Genomic DNA, 22,582 nt, shown 5'->3' with positions numbered 1-22,582 from the left:
AGGGGTAGGGAGGGTATAGAACGGGGAGAAGGGGCAAGAAGAGAAAGAAAGGGGCAGGAAGAGGGGGGGGGGGGGGCTGGTGGGGCATCAGGAGGTGAGGGGGGGTACCAGGGGGGGGGAGGTTCAGTTTATAAACACTGGGTTGTCTCAGCTGATTTTTGTTGCGTGGCTTGGTGACGTCACGCAGCCGAGCCCTCTGATTGGACGCCGGAGCTGTGACGTCACGATTCCACGGCCTGTGATTGGCTGGCGGGGGGTGACGCGCTAGGCCCCGCCCCCCGCCCGCCTCGACTGGGGTGGCAGTGGCGTGGTTCTGAGTAGGGAGGGAGAGAGAGGGAGAGAGCGAGGGTGGCAAGGAGCGGCTCACGTGGCCAACAGAAAGCAACAGTAACAGCAACAGGAGCGAGAGGAGCAGCGCCTATCTGTGTCCGTCTGTTTGCGGTGGTGATGAGTTGGTGTTGAGCTGGTGTTGATGGTGGTGGTGAAGGTGTTTACGTGCGGTGGTTGTGGTGAGCGGTTATCATCACCCAGCTAACGGTAACAGCAACAGCGTCATCTGGTGTTGAAGTGGTGATGATATGGTGTTGAGTTGGTGGTGGAGGTGTCTTACGTGTGGTGGTGTTCGGCTGACATCACCGTGACGACAGCAATATAACGGTACATAACAGCAGCGTCATCTGGTCAAGTGGTGATGACAGTGGTGTTGACGGTGGTGTTGAAGGTCTCTATACGTGTGGTGGTGATGACAGCAAAGTGGTGACCGCATAACACCGTAACACCACCAAGATAACGGTATACAAAGGCACAACGTCATCTGGTGTTGAAGTGGTGATGACAGTGGTGTTGACGGTGGTGTTGAGAGCGTGACCCAACAGCAACACCAAGATAACGGTATACAAAGGCACAACGTCATCTGGTGTTGAAGTGGTGATGACAGTGGTGTTGAGAGCGTGACCCAACAGCAACACCCACAGAAGAAGCATCAGGGGGTGTTTGGTGTTGACGCTCGAGCATAACAAGAGGAGGAGAGTCAGCTGGTTGTGGTGGTGGTGGTGGTTGTGTTGACAGTGCAAAGTGGAGGTGACAAGTGGAGTTGAGACCGTGAGAACCGCCCATCGTAACACCAAAAGGAGGGAGTCAGTGTTTTGGAGGTGACAATCACGCCCTTGACCATAACACCAGCACAACCAACATGAGGTAGTGGTGTTGATTAGTGGTGTTGAGAGCCTCCCAGCGTAACACCAGCACGAGATAGCTAACATTTTGGAGGTGACATTAATACCCTTGAAACCATAACACCACCAGGATCGACGGGAGTGGTGTTGAAAGCCTTCCAGCGTAACACCAAGACGAGATAGCTAGCATTTTGGAGGTGACATAAGTACCCTTGAAACCATAACACCACTAGCAGGAACAGGAGGTGGTGGTGTTGAGGGTGGTGTTGACAAGTGGAGGTGCCGGTGGTGGGTCCCATGTGGGTGGTGATCGTGGCCCCCTGGCTGGTGCTCCTGCTGTACCTGACCTTCCTGCTGGTGGACGTGTAGGCGGGACGCAGCAGGGGCAGGAGGAGGAGCAGAAGGAAGGAAGGAGGTGGAAGCTAAAGTAGGAAGAAGAAAAGAAGAAAGAGACGAGAGTAGGAAGGAAGGAACGAAGGAAGGACCAAGGGGAGGAGAGGAGAGGAAAAAGGAAAGGAAGAAAGGACGGAGAAGGAGAAGAGAAGCGTAGGAAGGAAGAAAGGAAGGAACTGAAGGAAAAGGCAAGCGTGCGAAGGAAGGAAGGAAGGACAAGGAAGAAGAGGAGGCAGTGGGATCAGAAAGAAGGAAGAAGCAATAGGTGTAGACGAGAGAAGGAAGGAAGGAGGAGACGAGACCAGGAGGGAAGAAAGGACAAGGAAGAAGAGGAGGAAGGATCAGAAAGAAGGAAGAAAGGAAGAACCAAGAAGAGTAGACGAGAGAAGGAAGGAAGGAGCAGAAGGAGGAGACGAGACCAGGAGGGAAGGAAGGAAGGAAGGACAAGGAAGAGGAGGAGGAAGAGGGATCAGAAAGAAGGAAGAAAGGAAGGAAGTGAGAACCAAGAGGAGTAGACGAAAGAAGGAAGGAAGGAGCAGAAGGAGGAGACAAGACCAGGAGGGAAGGAAGGAAGGAGACAAGACCAGGAGGGAAGGAAGGAAGGAAGTGAAGAAGGAAGCACCAGAAGGAGGAGGAGGCTGAGTATCGATCCTGCCGGCGTGCCTCCCGCGTGCCCCGCCCCCAGCGCCGCCTCCTGCGTGTGTGCGTGTGTGTGTAGGATTGTCGAGGCCGTGTGCGTGTGCGTGCGTGTGTCAGTGGAGGGTCGCGGCTCAGCACGCCCGCGGGCCGCCATGAGCTGTGCCCCGCGCCTGGCCTGCCGCCCCTGCACGCCCCCTCACGCCCACTGAAAGACGCCCTGCCTTCCCTACCATGTCCGTGATGATGAGCTTCAACGGCGTAGGCGGCGGAGGAGGAGGTGTGAGTGGAGGTGCTGGAGGAGGACTCAGTGGTGGTGGTGGTGGTGGTGGTGGTGCAAGCAACAGTGACGGTGGTGGTGGTGTTGGCGGCGGCGGCGGCGGCGCTGGTGGGGGTCTCGTCCCTACCGCGGAAATCTTATACCAAGACAGTGAGTGTGTCCTGACGCCCCCAGGCCCGCTGCCCGCCCCCATGGATGACTCCCCCGCCCTCAGCCCCAGCCTCGACCCCCTGCACTTCCCGGACTACCCCCTGTCGCCCCCCGCGGTCTCCCCCAGCACTAGCAGCGGCGGCGGCGGCGGCGGGGAGGGGGGCCGAAGCAGGAGCAGGCGCCGAAGGACTCCCCCGAAGGCCAAGTTTGACATCAACGACAATTCTCTGTACTCCGTCTACTGCTTCTTCAAGAGTCTGCTCAGGTGTGTGTGTGGGGGGGCAGGTGTGTGGGAGAGGGGAGGGGGGCAGGTGTGTGGGGGGAGGGGATGGGGGCAGGTGTGTGGGGAGGAGGGGAGGGGAGGGGGGAAGGTGTGTGTGGGGAAGGGGAGGGGGGCAGGTGTGTGGGTAGGAGGGGAGGGGAGGGGGGAAGGTGTGTGTGGGGAAGGGGAGGGGGGCAGGTGTGTGGGTAGGAGGGGAGGGAAGGGGGGCAGGTGTGTGTGGGGAAGGGGAGGGGGGCAGGTGTAAGGAGGAGGAGGAGGAGGAAGGGTTAATTAAGATGTCAGGTGTATGGGTGATGGGGAAGAAAGGGAGGTTTGTATGGGGATGTGTAAGTGTGTGTAAGGAAGGGGAGGTTTGAGTAGGAAGAGGAAGGGTTAATTAAGAAGACATGTGTTTGGGTGATGGGGAAGAAAGGGATCGGTTTGTATGGGGATGTGTAAGGAAGGGGAGGTTTGAAGAGGAGGAGGAGGAAGAGTTAATTAAGATGTCAGGTGTATGGGTGATGGGGAAGAAAGGGAGGTTTGTATGGGGATGTGTACGTGTGTGTATGGAAGGGGAGGAGGAGGAGGAGGAGGAAGGGTTAAGAGTACACATGTATGGGTAATGGGGAAGAAAGGGGAGGAAGGTATGGTGATGGGTATATTATATGAGAGGAATGGGTAAGAAATAAATGATAAAATAGAAGCATAGAAATAATAATAACAAAACATTACCATCATTTATCAACAGAGAGAGAGAGAGAGAGAGAGAGAGAGAGAGAGACAGGTGACAGACAGTTGTTTAATGAGGAGATGTAACAAGGAAGAACAACAGGTAGGAGAATGCTAACGAGGTCCAGGTGTGAGAGAGGAGGAGGAGGAAGAGCAGGGAGGAGGAGGAGGAAGAGGTGATGCAAGTGTGTGTATTTGGGGTACTGGGAGAGGAGGAGGAGGAGAAGGGGTAGATAGGAAAGGGGAAGAGGGTTGGATGATTCACAGTTGTAAGGGGAGGAAGGGATGGGGAGGGGAGGAGAGAGGAGAAGAGTGTGTCAATATGCATAAAAAGGGGAGGGAGGAAGGGGGAGGTTGACAGGTGTTTGTGTAAGGGAGGGAAGAGAAAGGGAGGAAGGAAGAGGAGGGTGGGAATGGGGAGTTTGCGTATAGCGGGTCGGGGAAGGGGAGAAATGGGGATGCATAAGTATGTGTATGATGGGGAAGGGGAGGAAGATGGGGAAGGGAAGAGAGATGTAACATGGCCCTTCATCCCTTCCACACACACACACACACACACACACACACACACACACACACACACACACACACACACTTCACAAGATAGCTGCCATGCTCCTCTCTCTCTCTCTCTCTCTCTCTCTCTCTCTCTCTCTCTCAGACACAATAACGTCCTTGACATCATTGGAAGCTTGTATGGGCTCCCTCCCTCCCTCCCTTTCTCTCTCTCTCTCTCTCTCTCTCTCTCTCTCTCTCTCTCTCTCTCTCTCTCGTCACGCAAATTAAACAGCTGTCCACGTGTGTGTGTGTGTGTGTGTGTTGTTATCCTTGAACTTGAGATGCTTACCTCCTCCTCCTCCTCCTCCTCCTCCTCCTCCTCCTCCTCTATTACTAAGTCTGTTTTTCTCCCTCTCTCCCTCCCAGTCAACCTTTTCTTATCTCTCCTCCTCCTCCTCCATATATAGAAAGGTGGTGGTGGTGGTGGTGATGATATCGTAATAAATGAATAAATAAAAAAAGTGACATTTCTTCCTTTGTTTGAATAGTTTGAAAATGTTAATTAAAGGGAGCCGGAAGAAGAGGACGAGGAGGAGGAGGAGGAGGAGGAGGAGGAGGAGGAGGAACAAACACGAAAAGATGGAGGAGGATGAGTTGGAGGAAGTGGTTTGAGTGGGAGGAAGGAGTGAAGGAGTGGAGGAGGAGGAGGAGGAGGAGAAAGGAAGGCTGAAGGAGGAGGAAGACGAGAAAAGGTTATTGACCCTACCACCACAATCACAACAACAACAACTACTACTACTACTACTACTACTACTACTACTACTACTACTACTACTACTACTACTCCCGACTATATATCTGTGTGTGTGTGTGTGTGTGTGTGTGTGTGTGTGTGTGTGTGTGTGTGTTATGTATGCATGTATGTGTGTTCGTACGTCCGCATGCACGCGCTGGGGTCATTGCCCTCTCTCGCAACAGTACCTGACTACTACTACTACTACTATCGATTGGTGGGGGGGGGTAGGGGGAGGGGGGAGGCGGGGAGTGCGGAGTAGGGGGGGAGGAGGATGAAAGGGATAGGCTGAGAGGGGAGGAGGAGGAGTGGGGGGAGTGGGGTTGAGAGGAAGAAGAGGAGGAATGGGGGGAGTTGGGTTGGGAAGAAGAGGAAGAGGAAGAGGAGGAGGAGGGGTGATTTGATAAGAGTAGAAAGGGAGAGGAGGGGATAGGGGGGGAGGTACTATCAGAAGGGGGGGGAGATAAGGAAGGGGGAGAGGCAGTATAGGGGATATGACGTAATTTATGTAAGATGGGGAGTGGGGAGGAGGGGGAGGGGAGGAAGGGGTGAGGATTTTAGACTTCAGATGAGAGAAAGGAGTTGAAAGGGGTGATGGGAGCATAAGATTGGGAGTGGGGAGGAGAGGGGAAGGGGAGGGGAGGAAGGGGGGAGGATTTTAGACTTCCAGATGAGAGAAAGGAGTTGAAAGGGGTGATGGGGAGCATAAGATTGGGAGTGGGGAGGAGAGGGGAAGGGGAGGGGAGGAAGGGGGTGAGGATTTTAGACTTTCAGATGAGAGAAAGGTGATGGGGAGCATAATGGTGGAGATAAGGAGAGAAAAGGGGAGGGAAGGAAGAGTAGGGATGGGAAGGAAGAGTAGGGAAGGGGAGGAAGGGTATGGGGGAAGGAAGAGTAGGGAAGGGAAGGTAGGGTATGGAGGAGGAGGAGTGAGTAAGAGAAAGGGATAATGGGGAGGAAGGAAGGAAAGGGAGAAAGGGGGGAGGGGAGGGAGGGGTTAAAGAATGGGTAGAAGGGGAGGGTATAATGAAGGGGGGAGGTGGGGGGGAGGAGGAGAAAGGGAGGGGCAATGGGTGTAACGGAAGGGAGGGGGGAGGGGGTTGATCCGGGGGTCACCTTCAAGAGAGAGAGAGAGAGAAAGATGAAGTCATTCTGGAGGGAATTTCGTTGTTGTACGCTCGCTCTCTCTCTCTCTCTCTCTATATATATATATATATATATATATATATATATACACCTGTACCTCTTATTAACCTTCTATATCAACTACCAAGTCATTCATTCATTGCCTCATTTTTATTATTATTATTATTATTGTTATTATTATTATTATTATTATTATTATTATTATTATTATTATTATTATTATTATTATTATTATTATTATTGACTTGTTTTCTCTCTTTTACAGGTAAGTTGCAAAGTGAGAAAGAGAAGACCTGAGTTGTAAGTAGAGAGAGAGAGAGAGAGAGAGAGAGAGAGAGAGAGAGAGAGAGAGCAAAGTAAGTCAAATTCAGCAAGTCAAAGAATATAAAGAGAAGACGTAAATAATAAGCAGAAAGAAAATAGTAAAGAAAGAAGAAAAAAATAACAAATAAAGAAGAAAAAAATAACAAATAAAGATCAGAAGAGAAGACCTAAGGCAGTGGGAAGCGTAAAGAGAGAGAGAGAGAGAGAGAGAGAGAGGGTTGTGGTGGTGGTGGTGGTGGTGGTGACACGCAGAACACAAGCACGCCTCCAGGAGCGCCGTGATTGGCCGCGGCGTGCCTCGTGCCGTGCCCCCATTGGCCGGCAGCGGGTGAAGGGTGTGCGGGGTGATGGCTGCCCCCGGCGTGGAATTGACCTACACACCGACGCTGACACCACTACTACTACTACACTGACGCTAACACTTGTACTACTACTACTAAGAACAACAAAGACGATACTAGCACAAATCCTACAACAACAACAGCAACTACTACTATTAACATTATCGACGGTGACACTACTAGAAGAAGAAGAACAACAACAACAAAGACTACTAACACCATTGCAAATCCTACAACAGCAACTACAACTACTATTAACAACATTATCAACAACAAGGACTTTACTATTACTCCTGCATAACCTACAACAACAATAACTATAACTACAATTACTACTACTACTACTACTACTACAACTACTACTACTACTACTACAGCAACAACAACAAAGACTGCTAACACTACTACCAACAACACTTCAACATCACTATCACCACCATCATAATGAATTCAACAACACCACAACATTAACACAAACTTTACATAAACAACAACTACCACCACTACAATCAATACTATCACTACAACTACCATTACCACTATCACGATTATCAAAACCTCCACCATAACCTCAACAATACTATAACATAACACCTAGCAGTATAAACACTACTTCAGTAACAGCTAACACCATCATCACCATCAGAAACACTCCACAGCACCATCTACACTACTGCAACACTATCACCAATGCCATCATCACCATTCTTTAGGCACATCGCCACCACTTCTACTGACACCATCACTTCAGTAACATTCACTACCATCACCACCACTACTACAAGATTTACAACATCATCACCCCCACTGTTTCACCACTTTCATCACCACCACTAATGACTACAGGAATCACATCACCTCCTTGAATATAAACTCCATTCTTCAACACCACCATCACCACCAACACTAACACCATCATCACCACTATTTTTGTTGTCCCTTTCTGCTACCACCACCACCACCACCACTACTACTACTACTACTACTACTACTACTACTACTACTACTACTACTACTACTACTACTACTACTACGACCAAGAAAATAAATAAAAATGTCCCCTCTTAAATCAGGACAGTTTTCGCTTTCTTTTTTTGGACAAATTTCCCGTTTTCTGTCGGTCAGCAGCATAGCAGGAGAGGAGGAGGGGGTACCAAAGAGGGCTTCCATGCTATCTTGAGACGAGAGAGAGAGAGAGAGAGAGAGAGAGAGAGAGAGAGAGAGAGAGAATATTTTTAAGAATGTTTTATTTACTTCACATTTTTTTTCTTGCCAGGCAGTAAAGTGTGTGTGTGTGTGTGTGTGTGTGTGTGTGTGTGTGTGTGTGTGTGTGTGTGTGTGTGTGTGTGTAGTCCGGACACACACACACACACACACACACACACACACACACATGGCATCACCGTCTCAATTTACAAGCACACGAACAAAAAAATAAAAAATAAATAAAACCAGAAAAACCGTGATTGGCCAAGGCGGGGATGACGTCACCAGCCTCGCCCTCGACCTAGAAATCTGATTGGTCCTCACAACCCATGACATCGCCCTCCATAAATACCTCTCGCACCCCATTGGCTACCAGATCATGACGTCACTACACTTTCTCTTGGCTCCACTCTCATTGGCTCTCGCGCTGATGACGTCATGAGTTGCTGTAGGCGTAAAAACAGGTTGTGGGTTGCCTGCTGTGCTTACGTCATCGATTTTCTGCTCTCTGATTGGTTCTTGCTCCCCGGCGTGGTTCTGACGTCACTGGTTTGGGCTTCTGTGATTGGCTGGCGCGGGGGATGGATGAATGGGCCTTATTTGGTAATGGGGGGGGAGGGGAGGGTGGTTAGGGGGAGGGAAGGATGGGTTGGGCGGAGAGATTAGTGAACAATGTTAAGTACTCTCTCTCTCTCTCTCTCTGCTATTGTTTTCACCACCACCGCCATAACCTTTAGATCATCACCGCCAGCATCACCACTATTATCTTTTCATCACCACCCCTACACTTCATCATCTTTTCGTCATCACCACCACCACCACCAGTCATCACCTCAATACTGCATCACCATCATCACCACTACCTCCATCACCTTTTCCCTCAGTATCACCACCATTAGTCATCACCTCAATATTGCATCACCATCATCATCACTACCTCCATCACCTTTTCCCTCAGTATCACCACTATTAGTCATCACCACGACACTGCATCATCACCTTGTCCTTCATCACCACCACCACGCCAAATACCAATCACCATACCTCATCACATTCTTCACCACCACCACCACCCTCACCACCACCACCAAACCAAACCAAACCCACCCTGACTAGACCTACCCCACACCACACCACCACCACCACCACACCACCACCGCAATCAGTGCCAAACTTTTAGCGTGCCACACTTATGACGCACCCCAGCTGTCCTTATCCTAGCCTGGGGGGATGGGGGGGGATGGGGAAGGGGGGGGGGAGTAGATAGTTGGAAAAGGGGATGTAGGTATTGGAAGGTATGGGGTGGGGAGGGGAATATGGGAGGAGGTAGGGGAAGGGAAGGTTTGGGATAGGTGGTGGTGGGAGGTCGGGGTAGGGAAGGGGTGGGAGGTAGGGAAGGCATGTTAACGTGGACGATAAAATGAAGATGGGGAGATTTGTAAAGTTGGTTGATGGGGAAGGAAAGGAGGGAGGGAGTAAAGGAGGATGTTTGAGGACGAAAATGGTGAGGAACAGTCTTGACTGTTTATATTAGATGGGGAAGGGGTGGGGAAGAAGATAGGAGAAGGTGAAGGGTAAGATAAGGGTAACACGCATATACGAAGGGAAGGGAAAAAGAGGAAAATGGAAAAGTTGAGAAAAAGTAATGGAAAATGGAAAAGGGGGGAAAAGGGAAATGGAAAAGCTATAAAAGAGGTAAATGGGAAAGGGTAAAAGGGTGATGATGGAATGGGTAATGTGTGTTTTTTGATGGAGAAGAAAGGAGAATATGAGAGTAATGTAAGGGAAAATAGGGGGGATGCATATATGACATTAATTTAAGAGAATGAGAAATAAGAAGGGAAAAGGAGAGAAAATGAAGGTGAGGAAAAGGAGGAAAAAGTGAAAGAGGAGGAAGAGATACAGGGTCGTTGAAGAAGAAACAAAAGAAAAAGGAACAAGGGACAGAAAAGGAGGAGAGAAAAAGAATAATAGTAGATAGGGGAAAAGAAAAATAGGAGGAGGAGGAGGAAGAGAACTACGAAGAATGTAATGGGGAACAAGAGATAAGAGAAGATAACAGAGAAGAGGAGGAGGAGGACAAGGAGGAAGAATGCAAGAGATAAGAACAGGAAGGGAAGAGAGAGAGAGAGATTCATCTGGAGTGTGCGTTAGGGTGATGAGAGGAGGAGGAGGGAAGGGGAAGGGGGAAGGGAGGTAGGGGGTATAAAATAAAGATATGGGGAAGGACAAGTGGGGGGGAGGGGGAGGGGTAGTGACGTCTTTGCATTGCTGGGTATGTAGTGTGATGACGTAAGAGGGCGGATAGGTATTTAAAGTCACCTGTAATTGGACACCTGTAGTAGTAGTAGTAGTAGTAGTAGTAGTAGTAGTATTGTTATTTCTCATATTATTTCTACTACTACTTTTTTGCATTCATTTTTTGTTATTTTGTTATTTCTTGTACTTTCTTTTATCATACATTGTTTTTTTTTTCCCTTTTCTGTTTCTACATATCGCTTTTTCTATGTCTTATTTGGTTATTCTTGTTCTTAAATCTATATCAAGCTCTACATTTTTTTTTTCTTCTCTTTTCTATCTTTTCCTTTTCCTCCTCTTTCTTCGTCTCGACTATTTATTTTTTTACTTTTCTATACTGTATATTATTTTCTTCGTTCCTTCCATATCTTTTTCCTTTTCTTCCTCTCTCCTTTATTTATCTTTCCTATCTTTTGTCCTTTTCTTACTCTTTCTTTCTATCACCTCCCTATCTTTTCCTCTATCTTCTTTTTTTCTATTTTTTCATTTATGTTATTTTTTTCGTTCCTTCCATATCTTTTTCCTTTTCTTCCTCTCTCCTTTATTTATCTTCCCTATCTTTTGTCCTTTTCTTACTCTTTCTCTCATCACCTCCTTATCTTCTTCCTCTTTTTTTCTATTTTTCATTTATATATTTTTTCCTTCCATATCTTTTCCTTTCTTCCCTCTCCTTTATCTTCCCTTTATCTTGTGCCTTTTTCTTATTTTTCTTTCTATCCCTCCTATCTTTCCCTATCTTCTTTTTTTCTATTTTTTAATTTATGTTATTTTTTTCGTTCCTTCCATATCTTTTTCCTTTTGTTCCTGTCTCCTTTATCTTCCCTATCTTGTGCCTTTTCATTTTTCTTTCCATCTCCTCCTATCTTTTCCCCTATCTTCTTTTTTCTATTTTTTCATTTATATTATTTTCTTCGTTCCTTCCATATCTTTTTTCCTTTTCTTCCTCTCTCCTTTATTTATCTTTCCTATCTTTTGTCCTTTTCATACTTTTTCTTTCTATCACCTCCCTATCTTTTCCCCTATCTTCTTTTTTTCTATTTTTTTCATTTGTTATTTTTTTCGTTCCTTCCATATCTTTTTCCTTTTCTTCCTCTCTCCTTTATTTATCTTTCCTATCTTTTGTCCTTTTCTTTCTCCTTCTTTCCATCTCCTCCTTATCTTTTCCCCTCTCTGCTTTCCTTTTTTTCATCTATTCCCTATTTTTTTCCGTCTTTTTTCCCCTTTCTATTTCTTAACCTTTTCCCCTCTCTCCTTTCCTTTTTTTTCATTTATTCACTTTTTTCCGTCTTTCTTTTCTTCCCTTTCTTTTCCTTAACCTTTTCCCTTCTCATCTTTACTTTTTTTAATTTACTCCCTAATTTTTTCCGTCTTTCTTTTCTTCCCTTTCTTTTCCTTAACCTTTTCCCTTCTCATATTTCCTTTTTTTCACTTATTCCCTAATTTTTTTCCGTCTTTCTTTTCTTCCCTTTCTTTTCCTTAACCTCGTAACCTTCGAAATGCAAATATAGTATATAAAAAAAATCCAATCTCAGTCTTTCCACAAATAGAAAAAAATGACAAGGATGATACCACACACACACACACACACACACACACACACACACACACACACACACACACATCCTATAAATATATCCACTGACCTACTTTTCTCTTCCTTAGTTCATCTCTCCATCGTTTTCCCCATTCTTCACTTTCACCAGCACACACACACACACACACACACACACACACACACACATACACACACACACACGTCTCATATCCTTTACCCTTGGCCTTCACACACACAAACACACACACACACACACACACACACACACACACACACACAGGGAAGGATAATTCACTTTCTATGACCCTTTGAGGCCTTTCTAGGTAGGGATTGAAGTCTACAGGATGCTGGGAGATGGGGCAAGGGGGGAGGGTGGCATATGGGTGTTGCATCGTTACATTAATTGTTTCCTATAAGATATCGTGTGTGTGTGTGTGTGTGTGTGTGTGTGTGTGTGTGTGTGTGTGTGTGTGATTGCTCTATCTTCCATTCCGTTTAATCCTCTTCCTCCTTCTTCCTTTTTCCTTCCTCCTTCCTTTATTTTCTTCTTTTTCCTTCCTTCGTCTTATTTTCCTTCCTCCTCTCTTCGTCTTTTCTCACCTTCCTCCTCTTCATTTTCTCCTCTTTTCCGCTTCCTTTCTTCTTCCTCCCTCTCCTCTTTTTTCCCTCCATCCTCCTACTTCTTTCTTTCCTTTTCCTCCCTTCCCCCTTTATCCTTCCTTTCCCTTCCACTTGTTTTTCCTCCTCTTCCTTTTTCCTCCATCCACCTTTTTCCTTCCTTCATCTACTCAAAATTATCCATTCTCCTTCTTCTTCTTAACTATTTTCCGTCATTTCGTCATCGCATTCTCCTCCTTCCCTTCCTCCTCCTTTCTTTTTCTATTTCTGCTTCTATTTCTCCTACCTCATGTTCACCCACCTCCTCGTTCCACCTCTCTACATTCCCTCTTTATCATCTCCTCTTCCTCCCCATCTCCTCCCCTCCTCCTCTCCCCTTCTTCCCCTCCATCCCCTCGCTGGCGCCAAACTGATGTAAACCCAACGTATTGATTTTAAGGGGGGGCGAGGGGGGAGGGGAAAAGGGAGAAGGGGGAAACGTAGGTAGGTAGGTAAGGGAGGAGGGGAGAGGGGGAATAGGATAGGAAGATAGGGAAGGAAGGACAAGTGGAGGAGAAGGAAGGATAAGTGGAGGAAGAGTAGGTGGAAGAGGGAGGGAAATGAGGGCAAGGAAGGAAGGATGGAGAGAGAGAGAAAGGAGAGAGAGAGAGACGAGGAAGGATTGGAAAGGATATTAAGGAAAGAAAGGAGTGAAGGAAGGAAGGAAGAGAAGGGGAGGAAAGAAATAGGAAGTGAAAGGAAGACTAAGAAGAGGAAGAGAAATGACAGGAATGAAATATAAGGAAAGGAAAGGAAGAAGAAGGAAAGAGAAAGTTGAGAAAGTAGATGGAAAGAGAAAGAGAGGTAAAGGAAAGGGAAGGAAAGGAAACTAAAGGAAGAAGAAAGAAATGAAAGCAGAAATTACAGGAAGGGAAGGAAATATAATGAAAGGAAGAGGAGGAAAACAAAGAAAAGGAATAAAACGAGAAAGAAAGATGAAAAAAATAAAAAAAGGAAGATGAAATGAGAAAAAAATAAATGAAAAGTAAAAAAAAATTAAGGATAGAGGAAGAAGAAAAAAAATGAAAGAAATTACAGGAAGGGAAGGAAATATAAGGAAAGGAAGAGGAGGAAAACAAAGAAAAGGAATGAAACGAGAAAGAAAGATGAAATAAATAAAAATGAAAAATGAGATGAAATGGAAGAAAAGAAAAAGGGGGGGGGAGGGGGCAAGAGGAGGAGGAGGAGGAGGACATGAAAGGGTGCACTGAAATAGGAGACGAGAAACCTATCAGTGTGTGTGTGTGTGTGTCAGTGATGGATGAGCGTGCGTGGAGAGTGTGATGAATGGCAGGGGAGGTGAAGTGTGATGGATGAAGCGGGTAGAGTTAGGGAAGGGATGAAGCCTGGATGATGTAGGGAGTGTATGGAGGCTGTTGCTACTATTGTGTGATAGGTGGAGATAGTCGTTACATGCAGAGGAAACAGAGGAAATCTGCAAGTTGAACTAGATTGAGCAGATAGATATGCAGAAATCATGATGAACTAGATTGGAGGTAGATAGATATGCAGAGGAAATCATGATGAACTAGATTGGAGGTAGATAGATATGCAGAGGAAATCATGTTAGGTAGATAGATATGCAGAGGAAATCATGTTGAACTAGATTGGAGGTAGATAGATATGCAGAGGAAATCATGTTGAACTAGATTGGAGGTAGATAGATGTACAGGAAATCATAGATTGGAGGTAGATAGATATGCAGAGGAAATCATGTTGAACTGGATTGGAGGTAGATAGATATGCAGAGGAAATCATGTTGAACTGGATTGGAGGTAGATAGATATGCAGAGGAAATCATGATGAACTGGATTGGAGGTAGATAGATATGCAGAGGAAATCATGATGAACTGGATTGGAGGTAGATAGATATGCAGAGGAAATCATGATGAACTAGATTGGAGGTAGATAGATATGCAGAGGAAATCATGATGAACTGGATTGGAGGTAGATAGATATGCAGAGGAAATCATGTTGAACTAGATTGGAGGTAGATAGATATGCAGAGGAAATCATGTTGAACTGGATTGGAGGTAGATAGATATGCAGAGGAAATCATGTTGAACTAGATTGGAGGTAGATAGATATGCAGAGGAAATCATGCTGAACTAGATTGGAGGTAGATAGATATGCAGAGGAAATTATGATGAACTAGATTGGAGGTAGATAGATATGCAGAGGAAATCATGTTGAACTGGATTGGAGGTAGATAGATATGCAGAGGAAATCATGATGAACTGGATTGGAGGTAGATAGATATGCAGAGGAAATCATATTGAACTGGATTGGAGGTAGATAGATATGCAGAGGAAATTATGTTGAACTAGATTGGAGGTAGATAGATATGCAGAGGAAATCATGTTGAACTAGATTGGAGGTAGATAGATATGCAGAGGAAATCATGTTGAACTAGATTGGAGGTAGATAGATATGCAGAGGAAATCATGTTGAACTAGATTGGTATGGTTAATTTCGAAGGGTGGGTGGGAGAGGGAGTGTTTGAAGGCTGTCGTAGTGAGATAGATAGATAAATAAAAAAGGTATGTAGAGGAATATATGTAGAACGAAATGGCTGAAGAGATATGGGTAAGTTAAAACAGGAAGGGATGAAAGCTAGATAGAAGAACAGACATACGTAGATAGTTGCACTTTGGAGTTGATGTAGAAGTAGATAGATAGATCAGGTTGTTACATAAATGAACAGAAAGGTGGATGGTCAGAGGATTTTTTTTTTTATTATTTTTTTTTTACAACAAAGGAGACAGCTCAAGGGCACAAAAAAAGAAACAATAATAAAAAAAGCCCGCTAGACAGTAATAAAAAAAAAGCCCGCTAATAAAGAAAAGGATTCAGAAGATTGGTAAAAAGTTGAAATTAAGTTAGATATAAGAATAGATGGATAGATGTGGAGAGGAGTAGATACATAAATAGATAGGCTAATAGATAACATGATAGATCGAGAACATACATAGATAGATTGGATAGGTATTGATTTAGAAGTACATAAGTAAATAGATGACAGGTAGCAGATCAAGAACAGACATAGATAGATCGGATAGGTATTGATTTAGAAGTACATAAGTAAATAGATGACAGGTAGCTTCTTATAATAAAAAAAAAAAACATTACAGGTAGATAAGTAGATAGTGAATAATGATAATGATAATAGTTACCTTGATCCACAGTAGATAATTTGGATAGGTTAGTTGAATAAAGGGATAAACAATAATAGGTAAAAAATCTATCCTATTTATATGTAAAGTTGTAGTAGTAATAGTAGTAGTAGTAGTAGTAGTAGTAGTAGTAGTAGTAGTAGTAGTAGTTATGTTTTTCACCGTGTAGGGAAATATGCTGACAGGGAAAGGTTAGGTATAAACAAAAAAACATAAATATTAGTAAAGGTGGTGGTGGTGGTGTTGTTCTTCCTGGTAGTGGTGGTGATGATGGTGGTGGTGACGCTGGTGATGATGGTGTTGTTCCTGGTAGTGGTGGTGGTGATGGTGGTAGTAGTGATGACGATGGTGGTGGTGGTGGTGACGCTGGTGATGATGGTGTTGTTCCTTGTGGTGGTGAGGTGGGATTCCTGGAACACACACACACACACACACACACACACACACCACCACCACCACGCCAGGATCACGTGAGGGTTGCCTACAAAAACGCACCCACCCCCTCAACTCCCCCTCTCTCACCCACTCCCTCCCTCCCTCCCTCCCTCTCCCCCTACATCTCTCATCTATATACATCAAACTATTTACCTTTTTTTTTTTTTTCTCTCTCTCTCTCTGGAGGATGGTTTAAACTTTAGAGGAAAGAAAAAAAGGTTTAGGTAGAAATCCCAAGAGTGGCGAGATTCCATTCTGGGAAGTGGCGGATTACAACATGGGGAGAGATGGGGAGAGAGAGAGAGAGAGAGAGAGAGAGAGAGAGAGAGAGAGAGAGAGAGAGAGAGAGAGAGAGAGAGAGAGAGAATTGGTCAGTAGTTTGATGTATATGGATGGAAGACGAGAGAGAGAGAGAGAGAGAGAGAGAGAGAGAGAGAGAGAGAGAGAGAGAGAGAGAGAGAGAGAGAGAGAGATGTATTAGACGTTCACATACTAAAAAACGCTAGATAGATACACGAAAACAGATAGATAAACAGTAAAGCCTTCACACACACACATACAGACAGACAGAAATAGATAAACAGACTGACAGACAGACACACATACCTCGATGGACAGACAAACCTACACATACATAATATACATCCAGACACACATATTGTAAAGAATATTATTATACATCATTAATTTGAGAAAACATAGAAAAAAATATGCATAGAGCTAAATACATGTCGATTTTTAAAAGTTACACACATGAACATACACAGAATACAAACAAACACAAAGAGACCAGGTAAACACAAACAGTAACAACACACAAGCGAAAACAAACACTATCTAACAACAACGCAGACAACAAAAACAAACCAGGTAAACAACACAAACTTCCACACCGGTAGCATAACAAACAAACAGGCAACAACGACACAAACAACAAAAACAAACGATCTAAACAAGCACAAACACACACACAGGTAGCATAACAAACAAACAGGTAACAACAACACAAACAAAAAAACAAACCAGGTAAACAAACGCAGATTTTCACACAGGTAGAATAAGAAACAAACAATAAGTAACAATAACACAAACAAATAAACAAACCAGGTATCACACAAACAGTTATCAAACAATGAAAATAAGTAAACAACCACACATACCCACACAAACACAGATAGCAGTGCCAAACTAGACGTAAACAAACAGGTATGTGGGCAAGGCAAGGTGAAACATGTCTTGTACCTGTCCAGAGCAAGGTAATGAGGTGGCTATTAACATTAGCTTGTGGTGGTGGTGTATCGTAAAGCATTTCCTATTATGGCCGCGTACAGATTGGGGGAGGGTGCGCCAGGTGGGGAGAGGGAGGGCCAGGTACATACATAGGTAGGTAAGGTTAGGTTAGGTTAGATTAGGTTGGGTTACGTTAGGTCAGGTTAGGTTAGGTTAGATAATGTTAGGTAAGGGTAGGTTAGATTACGTCAGGTTTGATAAGGTTAGATTAGGTTAGGTTAGATTAGGTCAGGTTTGATAAGGTTAGATTAGGTTAGGTTAGATTAGGTCAGGTTAGGTTAAATTAGGTTAGACTAGGTTAGGTTAGATTAGGTCAGGTTCTGTTAGGTTAGGTTAGGTTAGGTTAGATAAGGTTAGATTAGGTCAGGTTCGGTAGGGTTAGATTAGATTAGATTAGATTAGGTTAGGTTAGATAAGGTTAGATTAGGTCAGGTTCGGTAAGGTTAGGTTATATTAGATTAGGTTAGGTTAGATAAGGTTAGGTTAGGTCAGTTTAGGTTAGATTAGGTTAGGTTTGATAAGGTTAGGTCAGGTAAGGTAAGGTAGACTAGGTCAGGTTAGGTTAGGTTAGATTAGGTTAGGTTAGGTCAGGTTAGGTTAGACCAGGTACTACATAAATTACAGGTGGTCTTTGGTTTTAGATGAGTGTGTCTTGGGTTGAGTATAACCGTTAGAAAGCCGATTGATAGATGGATGTGTGTGGATAGATAGATAGATAGAAGGATAATGAAGAAGGGAAGGGGAAAAAGGGAGATGGACATATTAGAGAAGAATAAGAAGATAGATACGAAGCGAAGGAAGAGGAAGAGGAAGAGTAGATAGAAAGGAAGGAAGGTAGGTAGATATAGATAGATAGATAGATTGAGTGATAGGTAGGTTGGTAGGTAAGAAGATAGATAAATATATAGATAGATAAAAAGGTAGATTAGGCTTGAGAGAGAGAGAGAGAGAGAGAGAGAGAGAGAGAGAGAGAGAGAGAGAGAGAGAGAGAGAGAGAGAGAGAGAGAGAGAGAGAATTCAAACATCCTCCTCTTTCTTACACTTTCTCAGATCATATATTTTGCTTTATTTTTTTCCTTTCTCTTTTTTAATATAATTCCTCTCTTTCCATCTTTTTCATCATCATGCTGAGAGAGAGAGAGAGAGAGAGAGAGAGAGAGAGAGAGAGAGAGAGAGAGAGAGAGAGAGAGAGAGAGAGAGAGAGAGAGAGAGATAACAGCCTTCAGAATAACAAGAACAGTAAGCAATAGTAGGTCAGGGAGACAATACGTGTACCATACAAGGTTGAGGGGAGGAGGAGGAGCAGGTGCAGGAGGGGGAGGAGGAGGAGGAGGAGGAATACGTGGAATTGGTTAACGAAAATCCCAAGTTACATAAGATATAAAAAACTGTCTTGAACTATTGTTGCTATATACGAAGAAAGAGGAGGTGGAGGAGAAAAGAAGAGAAAAGAAAAAGGGAGAAGAAAGAAGAAAAGGGGAAGAAATGAGAAAGGGAGGTAAGGGAGAAGTAAAGAAGAGGAGGAGGCGAAGGAAAAGAGAAGAAAAGGAAGAAAGGAAGAGGAGAAGGAAGGAGAAGAAGAAAAGGAGGAAAAGAGGAAAAAAAGAATAGGAGGAAGACGAAGAGGGGAAAAAAACATTGCAGGAATAAATTAAAGAAATAGGAAAGAAACATAAATAGATAAAATACGATAACAGAAAGAAGGACGAAAAGGAGGAGAAGGAGGAGGAGGATAAGAAGGAAAAGGAAACATAAAAGAAGAAAGAAATAGAAAAAAGAAAACAAAAAGAAAGAAAAAAATAGGATAAAGAAGGAAGAACAGAGAGGAAGAGGAGGAGGAGGAGGAGACCGAATATTCGTGCATGAAGGAAGAAGAGGAGGAGGAGGAGGAGGAGGAGGACAAAGGTGCATGTTTTGTACCCTCATGATAAAAAATAAAAAATAAAAAGTTGGAGGTAAACAAATTGAGACAGTGCATGATAGGGGAGGGAGGGAGGAGGAAAGGGGAAGGGAGAGGGAGGTGGAAGGGATTTGTATTTTCCATATTTTTAAAGGTGGAGGGAGGGAAGAAAGGGGGAGAGGGGAAGAGGAGTAGCTAGGGAGGGAAGGGGAGGTCGGGAGTGAGGGAGGGGGAGGGGCTATGTATTCTCCATATATTAAAACGTGGAGGGGAGGGAAGAAAGAGGAGAGGGGGAGGGAAGAAGGGAGAGAGGGAAGAGGAGGCAGGGAGTGAGGGAGGGGGAGGGGCTTTGTATTCTCCATATATTAAAAAGTGGAGGGGAGGGAAGAAAGGGGGTAGAAGGGAAGGGGAGCAGCTAGGGAGGAAGAAGGGGGGAGGGGAAAGGGACAGAAAGGGAGGGAAAAGGGGAGAGGGGGGAGGTAAAATGGGTGTTTGGGGGAGGTAAAGAGGGGAGGGTACAGGTTAGGGTAATAGGCCAAGCTCGTAGGCAGGTAAATGGGTAAACTTATAGGTAGTAGTAGTAGTAGTAGTAATAGTAGTAGTAGTAGTAGTAGTAGAAGTAGAAGTTATAAAAGGAACCATTAATGAACTTATGAAGAAAGCAATGTAAATAAATAACAACAACAATAATAATAATAATAATAATAATAATAATAATGATAATAATGATAACGATAAAGAGTAAAGCAGATTGTCTCATAACCTCGATTACACGAACAACATTTCTCATAACCTCGATTGCACGAACAACATCAGCAAGAAAACAACCTTGAATTATAAAGAAAGAAAAAGAAGAACAAGGGAAGGTGTGTTTATCCTCCATACAAGGTTAGGGAATAAAGAAGAGGAGGAGGAAGAGGGGAAATAAAAAGAGAAGATGAAGAACGAGAGGAGGAGGAGAACAAGAAAAACGAGAAGACGAGGAATAGGAGGAGGAGGAGGAGGAGGAGGAGGAGGAGAAGAAAAAAAAGAAGAAGAGGAACTAGAACAAGAAGAAGAAGAAAAAGAGGAGGAGAAGGAAGAACGATAAGAAGAACAATAAAAATAACAAGAAGAGGAGGAGGAGGAGGAGGAGACGAAAAAGAACAAGAGGAACGAGAACAAGAAGAACAAGAAAACGAGGAGGAGAAGGAAAACCGATAAAAAGAACAATAAAAAGAACAAAAAGAGGAGGAGGAATAGAAGAGCAAGGGATGATGATGACGATGATGAAGAGGGGGAGTTGAAGAAGAAGGAGGAGGAGAAAAGAACACGAACAAGAAGAACAAAAGGAGGAGGAAGGAGGGAGAGAGAGAGAGAGAGAAAGAGGAAGAGGAGGGGAGGGGAGTAGTAAGAGGAGGAGGGAGGGAGAGAGGAGTAAGAGGAAGAGGAGAGGAGAGTACTAATTTTTCTTACCTGTAGGGCGACACCTGCCGTTCCCCGATTGCACATACCTGGCTGGGGAATCCCCTTGAGTTGGGGAAGAAGAATGAAGGGGGGAGGGAAGGGGAGGGGGGGGCGGCAAGGGGAGGGGGAAGGAAAAGGTCACGGACTCGAGAAAAAAATGTTATCTATATTTTTTTTCTCTTTCCTTTCTCTTCCTTGTTTGTTTGTTATGTTTGTATTTCTCTCTCTCTCTCTCTCTCTCTCTCTCTCTCTCTCTCTCTCTCTCATTTGTTTTATCGATTACCTCCTTTCTCTCTCTCCTCCTCCTCCTCCTATTGAGTATATTGATGTTTAGGTACAATAACAACGATGATTTTGATAAGTGTAGTAGTAGTAGTAATAGTAGTAGTAGTGGTAGTAGTAGTAGTAGTAGTAGTAGTAGCAGTAGTAGTAGTAGAAGAAGAAATTAAGAAGGAAGTTTTGATGTGTGAACTATTACATATTAAGTTAGTATATGACAAAGGAGGAAGACAAAGAAAATAAGAGGAAAAAAATGAAAAAAAGAAAATCAAAGAACAGGAGTGGTAGTTGTGGTGGTGGTGACGAGAAAAAGAAATTAAAAAAAAAAAGAAAAGTGAGCCAGATCCACAGAGACATTACTGGATCTCACCAACCTGGACTGGAAAGGTGATATTAGAGAGAGAGAGAGAGAGAGAGAGAGAGAGAGAGAGAGAGAGAGAGAGAGAGAGAGAGAGAGAGAGAGAGAGAGAGAGAGAGAGAGAGAGAGAGAGAGACTATATAAGGTTAGATGAGCTAGTTAAAACTGGAAGCATTGAGGTAAGGTTAGGTTAGGTTAGGTAAGGTTAGGTTAGGTTAGGTTAGGTTAGGTTAGGTTAGGGTAACAAGTCAAGCAGGTAGGCAGGTAGATAGGTAAAGCTACAGGTAGAATATAAATAGGTAGGTAGGTAAGGTAAGGTAAGGTAAGGTTAGGTTAGGTTAGGTTAGGTTGGGCTGGGTTGGGATAGGTTAGGATAGGTTTGGTTAGGTTGGGTTGGGTTAGGTTAGGTTAGATTAGATTGGGATTAGATTAGGATAGGTTAGGTCGGGCTAGGTTAGATTAGATAATATTGGGATTAGATAAGGATATGTTAGGTTAGGTTTGGTTGGGTATGAAAGAGAGGAGGAGGAAGAGTATGGAAGAAGGAGGAAATAGAGAGGAAAAGGGGAAGCATGGAAGAGGGGAGAGGTGAAAAGGGATGTAGGAGGGGAGGAGGAAGTGAAGGAGGGGGAGATGAAAAGGGGAAAGAGGAGGAGGAGGAGGGAGGAAAGAGAGGAAATTGGAACTGTATTGAGCCAGGTGACACTTCCATTTTGGTGTGTTTTCGAGTTTTGTTTTCTTTATTTTATTGTTTTCTTTTATATTTTTTTTTTTGGTGTTCTTCATTTTCCCATTTTCCTGCTTCTTATTGTGTTCTTTGTTATTTGTCTTCCCTTTCATGCTATTTATATTACTAGTTTTTTTTCCTTGCTGTTCTTTGTCTTGTCGTTTGATTTTTTTTTTCTCTTATTCTGTCTTTGGTTTTCCTTATTTTGTCTTTTTCCTTTTTATAATTTTTCGTGTGCTCCTATTTCTTCATTTTCCTTCCTTCCTCTGCCATTAAACAAGAAAGAATACGAGACAGACTCACGAACACACACACACACACACACACACACACACACACACACACACACACACACACACACACACACACACACACACACACACACACACACACGAAGACACACAAGCACAGAAAGACAAACAGTTATTTCAAACATTCCCAAAAAAGAAAAAAATGTGAAGGAAGTCTTGGAATGAGAGAGCAACACACACACACACACACACACACACACACACACACACACACACACAC

At 44.2% G+C, this 22,582-nt stretch overlaps 1 protein-coding gene and 1 long non-coding RNA gene across 9 annotated transcripts in view; both read left to right on the top strand.

Annotated features, from left to right (window-relative positions):
* The first annotated feature begins 324 nt into the window (after window positions 1-324).
* The window catches only part of LOC127005025 (TSC22 domain family protein 1-like), a 105,536-nt gene continuing 83,278 nt past the window's right edge, over window positions 325-22,582 (top strand). Inside the window, exon 1 of the mRNA XM_050873473.1 lies at window positions 325-2,899. Coding sequence (XP_050729430.1) covers window positions 2,439-2,899 — 461 coding nt within the window. The 5' untranslated portion in view covers window positions 325-2,438. The remainder of the gene's footprint in view (window positions 2,900-22,582) is intronic.
* Window positions 14,014-16,164, top strand: LOC127005028 (uncharacterized). 8 transcript variants are annotated; one of them, XR_007758228.1, is made up of 4 exons: window positions 14,034-14,056; window positions 14,133-14,304; window positions 14,348-14,476; window positions 14,606-16,164. It is a non-coding gene; the product is annotated as an uncharacterized LOC127005028 (long non-coding RNA). The 8 variants fall into 8 exon arrangements; XR_007758229.1 differs by having other exon boundaries at window positions 14,348-14,519; window positions 14,649-16,164; XR_007758225.1 differs by having other exon boundaries at window positions 14,348-14,519.

Source organism: Eriocheir sinensis, chromosome 29 (assembly GCF_024679095.1).
Source record: "Eriocheir sinensis breed Jianghai 21 chromosome 29, ASM2467909v1, whole genome shotgun sequence".
NCBI lineage: Eukaryota > Metazoa > Arthropoda > Malacostraca > Decapoda > Varunidae > Eriocheir > Eriocheir sinensis.
This window is presented reverse-complemented; position numbering and strand designations above follow the sequence as displayed.